The sequence below is a fragment of the Peromyscus maniculatus genome, chromosome 16 (genome assembly GCF_049852395.1).
Source record: "Peromyscus maniculatus bairdii isolate BWxNUB_F1_BW_parent chromosome 16, HU_Pman_BW_mat_3.1, whole genome shotgun sequence".
In the NCBI taxonomy this organism is placed as follows: Eukaryota; Metazoa; Chordata; class Mammalia; order Rodentia; family Cricetidae; genus Peromyscus; species Peromyscus maniculatus.
The window spans coordinates 58,686,899-58,696,961 of NC_134867.1; the positions used below are offsets into that span (position 1 = coordinate 58,686,899).

Below are 10,063 nucleotides of genomic sequence, written 5' to 3' on the forward strand. Positions count from 1 at the left end.
TCCAGTCTCTTAGAAGGCCATTGATTGTTAGCCGGGGTGCTCCCAGGACCTGAAACCCTGGGCCCGGCAGACAGACACTGTATGCTGGAGGGGTGTGAGCGGGACTGGCCACGAGAGCAAAAGAGCAAAAGCAAACTGTATCTGCTGCCTAGTTCCACGGGCTCTCTAAATTAGAGGGAAAAGGATGAGCATTATGGGACAGGGACACTTGCAATTATAGGAGAACTCTGTAGTTGCAAGCAGAACCCACCAGGGTCAGGCTCAAGGCCGAGTATGTAAAACACACACACAGCCCCCCCCACACACACACACACCCCTATCTCCTCGGCCATATAAGTTGGCAGGTAGGTTCTTGTTTACAAGCACAGAGGAAGTGAAAGCACCCAGTGAGAGGCAGGCTCCCACAAGACTCTACCATCCCCTAACAGTCAATAATGCAAGAATGTAAAGGTCTTTCTGCAAGCAGATGCTTTTGTTTGTTCTTTGAACCGTCTGACCTCTCACTGTACATCCAGCAAAGGCACAAACAAACAGGCATCAAACCTCAGGACGGGCAGAGCCAAGGTCTATGAAATATAATGAGGAAGACAAGGGGTCGGTGTCGCTGCCGCTGGGTTTCATTTTTAAGTTTTCAAGGATAAAAAAGCAACTCATTTATAGACATTTCTCCTTCCAACTCAAATATCAGGTACAAATTGCTCTCGGCATGTGCCAAAAGTCTGTCACTAGACAACAGCTTAGGAGGTGACACACGATACGGCCACTCTCCCTGTGAAACAAGGGGCCGTCACGGGCACCAGCCTCGCTAAAATGGAACCTCAGCCCCAACCCTGCCGGCCCTCCACGACAGTTTTCCCAGCAGGGGTCTGTGCTCAGGACGTGCACCGAGAGTCTACGGACAAAAAAACGGAGTCTTTGTTTTATGAGAACAGTTTTGTGGAAACCAGAAGCAAAAGGAGTGTTCCTCCTTCCAAATATTGGCCTAGTCATAAAACACACACAAGCCTCTAACAAAGGCTCAACAATAGTTACCTTTATCCTGGAAGCAAGGGATTGGCCCTTTTCTCTGTAAAGGCCCAGAGGGTAAATACCTCGGGCTTCGAGGGCCTTATTTGGCGTCCACACGTAAGGCTTCAGAAACCTAAACACATTCTTAGCTGGGATACCTCAGAAAAAAAACACTGGCTTCGATGCGATGGTTCACCTGTGCCTTCGTTAAATGAAAACAGAGACCTCCACCATCTACTTACTGTGACGGGTATGCCCCAAGCAGGGCAAGCAACAAACAGAAGTTCACAAAAAGCTAGGCCCAAATCTGCTGTGCCTGTGGGGCCCACTCAGTGACACCCGGCCGCCCCTTACTTCCATCAGAGAAAGTGGAGTTGAAGTTAGGATTTTTTTTTTTTGGTTTTGGCTTTAAAGTTTGTTCTCAAATACATTAAACTAAAAGGATAATATGTTCATGAAGTTTTCCTTTCCTTTGAAACAGCATTACCATCCATCTATAGCACATAAAAGGACCTTACTGAATTAAAAAAAAAAAATGGAACCAGTCTGAGGCCAGACATGTTTTCTCGGCCCTCAGCCCGGATCCCTTATCTGCCCCCTAGCAAGTGGCCAACAGGTGGGGGAGGCGCCCTGGCCCGCGTGCTCCTGGTCATTCTCCTACCTCACTGCGTACGACCTTTGCCCACACTCACCTCCATCAGAACTTCTCCCAGGCGAAGCCCCTGTACCAGGCCCACGGTGGTACCCGACAACTCACCACACCCAGGGACCCGAAATCTCAGGGGACTCTGATAACAGGAGATGTGAGAGGCGACAGGGGATTCGGTCTTTGGACTGAACATTTCCCGCGGCTCTTTCCCCGTGACGTCATGGACAAGCTTGACCGAAACTCCACTTTTCACTGACAGTCTACACCCAGAAGTGGACCTGAGAGCCACAAAGCTCGGAGTATGTGAGATTAGCTGTTCGAACTCCGCAGATACAAGTCTTGCCTCACCGTATCCTCAGAAGATCTTCTGCACTTAAGTCCTTTTTTACTCAAGAGGACAAACCGAGTTCTGCAGATGCTAAATGTCTTGTCTAAGAGCAAGCAGTATAGTTGAGGTTTTTGTGGTTCTCTGCATTTTATTAGAAAATAATGCACATTAGCCATCTGTTGAATATCTTAGTCAAAAGTTTCTAAGTCATAGTGTAACAGAATGGTTTTGTTTGGTCCTTTAACCTTCTTTTATATGTATGAGCCTGCATATCATACAGTACGGGGGGGGGGGGGGGGGTGTCCAGAAGAGGCTGTCACATTTCCTGCCATGTGGGTGCTGGGAACCGAGCCCAGGTCCTCTGCAAGAGCAGCCAGTGCTCCTAACCACTGAGCATCTCTCCAGCCCTACTGTGGGTATTTATAAAACTCTTGGGCTGGGGATATAGCCCAGCACACACTGGGTGTGATCGCACAAACCTGAAACCCCAGTCAGTACCCGGAGCTGGAGGTAGGAAGAGCAGAAATTCAAGGTCATCCTCGGCTACAAAGTGAGTTCTAGGCGGCCTGGGCTACAAGAGAACTCTCCCCCAACATCTAAAATACCATCTTTACTCCGGGGCCAACAGCTATGGCGGGCAAGCGTGTTAGGAGGATGACAAGACAGACCTCCGGGCTCTTCCGCAAGCTCTTCATACTTCAATAGTGAGAGCGCAAATTAAAAACTAGTTAAGAGTCAATGGGAAGTCCTCGTGTAGTTAACGTTGGAAAGAAAGAAAACTCAGTATGTTTTCCTGATTTTGAAAGCAGACTGCGAAATGTAGCTGTTTCATACAGGACAGTGGACTCATCCAATGACCAAGGAGACCCAGCCCACTGAGCCACACTAGGGATGGCCCAAGGGTCAGAGTCACAAAAGTTTCGGTCTCAAAACTTAAGGATTACAACTCACTAGGTGGTGCTGTTTTCTTCTCCCTAGCTACAAACATGAATCAAGTTAGTCTACATTTTGTTCAGAAATCACAATGTTATCGTTTACGACAGCAACCGACAGAGGCCAGTGGGGAAGGAATAAGGAGAGAAAAGAGACCAGTGGGGAAGGAATAAGGAGAGAAAGGAGCAGTCTCCAGGGATGAGGGCCCCCCACCCCACCCCCCAAAAAAAGGGCCCCTGCCAAACTAAGCTCTGCTCCTGGACCCCATGCAAAGAGAAGCCATATCACTATCACTGGCTTGCACCACCTTGTATCAGAGCTAGCTAGGATCGTCGCTCTGGAGTTAGAGGCCCAGCCTACTAAGGTCCTTTGCCACCTCAGTCACAAGCCAGAGTCCAAAAAACGGCAATATAAGGTCCGAGGTCAGGCTTTAAAAAAATAAAACTTTTTTTTTTCCCAACTTTATTAACACATACAAAAGCAAGTTCTCAACCGTCCAATCACTGGTTCTTTCCCAGCACGCAGTCATCTGTGCAAGTCAGAACCACGTGACCCAGCCCCTGTGGTCCTGTGTATCCAAAGCTAACAATGCTTTCCACTTTTTCCTCCCCTGGTCCAGGCTGCCACACTCTCTTATGCCACTCACCAGGTGGCTCCTGCCAGAAGGTCCAAACCTGAGTCAAGATTAAAATGCCAGAGCATGGCTGACAAGGCAGAGCAACCAGGCTCCACCCGGAACCCTAATTCCTCGCACTTCTGAGCCAGGGTGCTTACCCCCATTAGGTACCCCTCTGCTCCTCACTGCTCAGCACTCCTACCCACAACCGCCAGAGTCACAGCTCAGCATTTCCTGTGATTACTGCCTGCCCGGAAACCAGACTATGAATCCCAATAACAGGGGTTACGTCTGTGTCTGCCATCCAGCGCCTCAACGCCTCCCAGGAACTTAGCAAACGTCTGTTGAACTCCTGGACGAGCTATAAATATTCATCACGCCTTATTGTGTGATGACGGCAGATCGGTAACCCTAGCCAGCATTTCTCACTGCCCCATGCCAAAACCTTAGCTACCTAATTCCCCATCTGTCCTGGGTGAAAGGGATGGGGGTAGGGAGCAGCATGTCCATGTGCTCTTCTCAATGAAGGGGTGTGTGCATGCATGCGCGTGTGCACTTAAAGCCTATCGGTGTATTCATTAAAAATCTGCCCCTGTTAAAATATCAAGTGAAAGCAATATTCCCAAAGCGGTAAAGGTTGTCTCAGAAATTATCTTGGAGCATGCATGAAGCCCTGGGTTCAGGTCTTAGCAGCAGGGCAAAACAAAGTTTTAGTTCGCAGTAGATATTCAAACACACTTTCGAGGCCTCACAAAGGGTAAATAAACCTTCTCCATTAGAAAGGTCCATACCACCCCTTTGGACTCGAGCCTGGTTAAGGCATCTTGGTGCCGCAGAGAGGCAGTTCCCCTTGAAGCTCTGAGATATCTGAGATGGTGGCGTGAAAGACAACACCCTTCTCTGAGACTAGCCTGCAGCTTCCCACCAGACCAGGATAGCAGGTTGGGGAGAACAGAGAGAAGGGAGGGAACGAGAGGCGCTCCCTCCCGGGCCACCTTGCCTGAAAAAGACTGTGTAGCAACTGCTTCCTGAACCGGCTCCTCACACCAACCCCACGCGGGTCTCCAAAGAGACCACACAGCCTCCAGTCCTGACACAGGCGAGCAGAGGCCCAGGTGGACTCCAGAGCACCGGACTGCCTTCCTCAGAAGTCCACCAGTCCAACCAGACGGAGCTCCAAAGTGACCGTGGAAAATCCAAGAGCAGACAACAGGGCACAGCTGTCCTTCCTTGAGTACCAGCCCCCTCCCCAAAGCCTTCCAAGCAGGATTCAGTCAAAATTTGGTCCTTTTCAGGGGATCCCAGGTTTCCCCCACGCCTCCCCCCACCCAGAGGCTGTCTTAACTGTGGCATTTTACTGGGGGATCTTTCCCTCTTTGAAAACACGGTATGGGAGCGCCAAGCTCTGGTCTGTGTCTCGGTTGGAGAACCAGACTGTGAATCTCCACAGGAAAAGGACCATGTTGGCCTCTGTGCCAGGCACCCTGCTTGCTGAGCGAATAAACAAACAGCCAACCTTTTAATAAGCAGGGTCTAGCTATCATGTCATGTGCACTCTTTCATGAACAAAGCAGGCTCGGTCTGGAGAAGAACTCAACCACCGTGTGGAAGGTCAAAACCAACTATTTAGATGTGTCTGCTGTTGACCTCAGTCGCCTCTTAGTGCAGTGGGGCGTCCGGTCTCACTGAAGCCACCCAAGGAAAAGCTCCTTTTAGGCTTAAATACAATCAATAACCTTTTGTTTAAAGGACATACCTACAGTTTGCTGGTGGAGGCTTCATGTAACATTTACCCAGGCAGGAAATAAATAAACCCCACCCCCACCCCCACAACAATAAACTAAACCAACAAACCCAGTTTCTCATTAACAGCCTTAGAGAAGGCCACCATCAACGGTCCACCCCTATCATCCTCCCCTAGCTGCAAAGGGACAGGAAGGGATTTCCTTCAGCAAGCATGCACCTTGCACCTGGAAGGAGTCCTCTCAGCAGTCTGGAAATGGTTAACTCTGGCTATTGTGGACAGAGACTTCAAAAAAGTTACTCTGTTACTGAAGCTGATCCGCACACAGCTTACTGGACAGCTGATGGACTCTCTACCTCTTCAGAAGTAGAGGTTCTTACCACAGGAGACCTTTAAACCAGGACAGAATTGAAACACACCAGCCATTTAAAAGAGAGGGACAAAGAGAGAGAACCTTAAAAAGGAGGCAGTTTTGACACAGTGCAGTGTCTGGGATTATGAACACTTTATCTTAATGGAAACGAGACAGGACAAATAACAAGATTCCATCCACAATAAGGTCCCCAGAACACCCAATTCACAGAGGTAGAATAGTAACAGTGATTGCCAGGGTCTTGGGAAAGGGAGGCTGTTGCCGGGTAAAACAGTGAGTGACTTTGGGAAAATGGACGATGGTGATGGTTGATTAACAATATATTTAATGCCACTCACCTACACATTTAAAACTAGCTATAAAGATAAATTATATGCTATGTATATCTTATAATTAAGAAAATAAAAAGAAGAAAAGAGAAATTACAGTTTGTAAAGAGAGAAGAAAAAGGAGCGACTGGGAACAGGCTCCTGTTTTTTTGTGGGTTTTTTTTTTTTTTCTGGGCACTATCTCTGTATGTTTTAATGAAATCAAGAAAACCACACCCGGAACTAATGTACTGACCACCCCCCAGCATCCGCGCTGGCGCCTGAGCAAGACATCCTGGGCCAGTTTTATACCACAGGCACTGTAGAGTGCGGATGAGTCACTTTTGAGTTTGAAATGCATTTTGCTGAGGGTCAAAATACTCTCTCATGAATTACTCAGACCAAAAATTATATTGATGTCTGTCTGGATCTATTATCATTTTAAAAGTAATAAGATTTCTAGGGAAGAACCTCCTTTCAGAGAACATAAAATGTAAAAGTAGTAAAAACAGAGAAGCCCTAGAGACTAGGAATAAATTCCTCATATCTTTGTGGTTTTTACTAATCTTGATTATTTTCTTCATCTCAACTTAGAAAACAGATATAAAACCCCCCCTCTATCCAGTCACCAGGGCCCCCCGTGTTAAGGCAGGTAGAATATATTACACGGAGGACCCGCTTTTTACTTGTTTCTCCCCAGCCCCCAACCCCGTCCGCCAGCAATCTCAACACAATCAGATTCAAGAACGGAGAGGCAAGCACGCAGCACGTTAATTAGCCCAAGTTCACGACGACCAGGGCCCAATGAACCTCCTTATCAAGCCTCTGGGACCGCCTCATCTGCAATTCAGGTCCATGGCTAACCCTCTCCGAGATAGGGATCCTGCTGCAACCAGCAAAAACCCTGCTTAGCCCGGCCGCGCCTCTCTCCAGAAAGGGCTGAGACCAGGCTACCCCAGGCACAGAGCCTCCCTTCTCTCAAATGCCCTTCAAATCGCCCAGGAAGGTGTGGGTTGCAAGTGGTTTCGGTCGCTCGGAGGAACTGGGCGGGCAGGTGTCGGTCGTAAGAAGCCACCCAGTCTCCGTGCGATCTGCACTAGTTAAGAAACTTCCAAGTTACATTAGCAGACACTTTTCAAGCAGCCAGAAGACCCAGGAGCGGGGTGGGGGAAGCCAGCGACCCAAAAGCACCGGCGAAGGGGACTAAAGAGTGCCACAAAGGCGTCAACAGGTACCGAGAGGGCAGCCGGCGCCCTTCACCAGAAAAAAAAAAAAGAACTGCCTAGCAGCCGCCCCGGCAAGGTGACTTCCCCGGGGGAAGCCAGCCTGGCGCACGCCCCCTCCCCCGCTCCTCAACAGCGACGACTTACCGGCTTGGGCATTTTGGCTGGCTGGTGGCTGCGCGGGTCCTCGGGAAAGTCGGCTGTGCAGCGGCAGCTGAGACGCGTCCGGAGCTGGCAGGCGGAGGGAAGCCCTGAGCGCGCCCCGCAGCCCCGAGCTTAAGAACCGGCCGGGCGGCGCCGGGTGAGTCACCGCCCAGCCCGGCGCGGGGCGGGGCGGGGCGCGGGGGCGCGCGGGAAGCGGGGCCGAGCACCGGCGAGTTTCACTTCGTGTAGCAACCGTTGCCCCAGAGCTGAAACCGCAACCGCGGGACTTTTTTTTTTTTTTTATTTGAGAAACACTTTTTTTCCCCCCCTTTTTTTTTCAATCACAAACTGGGAGCGGCCGGGAGGGGGCGTGTCTACGCGGCCCGCGCTGCGCCCCGGCTTCGGGAAGGAACCTCCCCACACCCCCGCCCCGGGACAGAGGGGTCGTACGGTGGCTTGAGCTCCCCTCTCCCCCTTTGCCCCCCACGCGTGGGGACCCCATATCCGTGCACGGGTGGTCCCTCCGTCCCCCCGCCCCTCCGGGGAGCGCACGTGGCGGTGCACCGAGCGGGGCGGGGTCCCGGGCCGCCGCGCCCCTTCCCCTCCGCAGGCTCGCACGACCCGAGAGGTGCGCCCGCCATGATGGCCGCGGCCCGGCGTGCTCGGGACCGGACGGACCGGGACGGGACGGGCCCCGGGACCTCCCTCCGCGCGCCCCCGGCTCACGACTCCGCCGAGTCGGGTGCAGCGGGCGAGCGCGGAGAGGGAAGGTGATGGTGCTCCGCGCTGTCCTGAGCGGAGTCGAGCAAAGGCAACTCCACGTGGTGGGGGCGGCGGCCACCAAGCCGTTCGTGGGTGGGGCTGCCGGGTCTCACTCCGGCCACGGCCCCGGGTCTCCGTGCGCGTGGCGTGCGCAGGCTCCGAGACGGAGACGCGCGTGGAAGACCCCCATCCCCGCGTGCCTTAGTTGTTAACTAATTTACAAATTAGTCAATCTTACTAGACTAGTCTAGCAAAAGCCCCCCCTCCCCGCCGGGGGGGGGGTGGTCGCCTCTGAAGACCTAAGAAGTACTTCTGAAGGTTTATTTTTTTTTCTAATAGTTCTCAAAGAGGTGCCCCCCGTAACACTCCAGGGCACTTGTACCCTGGTGATCTGTGAAATTTGTTGGGCTGTGATTAAGATATTGCTTCTCAAAGCCTGGTTCAGAGAGAGCATTAAGCCCCACCTGGGACTGGAGAAGGTGGTTGGTGTTGGGTGAAGGTTTGAGGTCTGAGCTGCTCCCGAGGCATTTTCCCCGTGCGGACTTGGGGTGGGGGACTGGATGGGTTGATGCCTGGCTTTTCTTATCGGCAAAACTGCCCGATTTTATGGCACCTGTTCCGAGGGGTTGTAATGAGGATTAGAGGGACTGAATGTGAAATGCACTCAGCTCCATTCCGGGATAGAGAGTATAACCAGTGACCGAGGAAAGTTCCTCTGGGATTCCGTATCCTAATTTGTAGAATAGGGAACCGCAGAAGCAACGCCCACGCAGCTGCAGACTTCAATGAAATACACACGCGAAATTAGCAGTAGTGCTGGATGAATAGTAATACCCAGGCTGTTGTGGGTCACGTGGCTCCTAACTGCATGTCTAGACATGTCAGGGGCCTGGCCCAGGGAGGCCGTGGCTGAGACAGCCTCCCATCAATAAAGTCTACTCCCTTGACAGATGGAATTCCTCTTTTCATTAAAATGAAAGTCTTAAAATGAATAATAAAGTATGGGAGATGTTCAGATTACCTACAGCAAGAGATCTCAGATCGGGCAGACTCCTAACAGCCTCGCTGGCTGCCTTGTTCCCCTATACCTTGGCAGTGCCTAGGCATCTAATCCAGTGTGGATCTCACTCCGTTTACAGTTTGAAATAGCGGTGGCCTGAGGCCTTTCGAAGCCTTTCTGAACCTTGCCCTACAGAGGAATTTTGAAAGATAGCCTGTGTGGTGTGGTAAAAATAAAACGATGACAGGGTTTAGAAACCAACAACAGAAGCTGTATTCTGTCTCCAGCCCTTTCCAGCTGGTCACTGGGCAAGCCATACAACCCAGTCCATCTCCTCCTTGTCCCTAAAGTAAAGGTGATAATATGTATCTTGTAGAATCCTTACTCTGCTGAGTCAGACAAGGAGAGCACACTGTATATTCAAAGTATACATATTCTTTCTTGCATAAATTAGCACCACAAAGCCATACTTTGTATATGGTTTTCTCACGCATCTCCCGTTACTATAAACCCTAAAACTTACACTTAGATGTCCCTGTACTCGGAAAAACCTCCCTCCAATAAAGCTACATATATTACGTCTAAGGAGATCTTTAGAAGGATGTTTCAAGGGTCATCTCTTTTTCTCTGACTTAAACCCCCTCAGCCCAGACCTTGCCTGAGTCTGAACTACAAAGGCAGTCTATGAGACTGTCCAGGGCAGTGGTCTGGAAAGCTGTGTCTTTAGCAAACCCTCCTATCACCCCCTCCCCACCCCCCACTCCCGCTGATGGTGATACACATGTGACTTTGAGAACGTCTGACTTGGGGAGTATGAACAGTAGGACCTGGATGTGTGCTGCTTACCTTGTATGTCCCTTTCTTTACCCTTTGTGAGGCTCTGACCCGTTATCAGAGAGTAGTGTTTTGCTAACAGGATGATCAGTGCCTCTGACGGCAAAGAGAAACCAAGCGGTGTAGCCGGGGCTCATGGAT

At 50.9% G+C, this 10,063-nt stretch overlaps 1 protein-coding gene across 1 annotated transcript in view; it reads right to left on the bottom strand.

Annotated features, from left to right (window-relative positions):
* The window catches only part of Ezr (ezrin), a 44,422-nt gene extending 36,920 nt beyond the window's left edge, over positions 1–7,502 (bottom strand). The window contains exon 1 of the mRNA XM_006978042.4: positions 7,330–7,502. Within this exon, the coding sequence (XP_006978104.2) occupies positions 7,330–7,341 (12 nt within the window). The 5' untranslated portion in view covers positions 7,342–7,502. The remainder of the gene's footprint in view (positions 1–7,329) is intronic.
* Between the last annotated feature and the right edge of the window lie 2,561 nt (positions 7,503–10,063).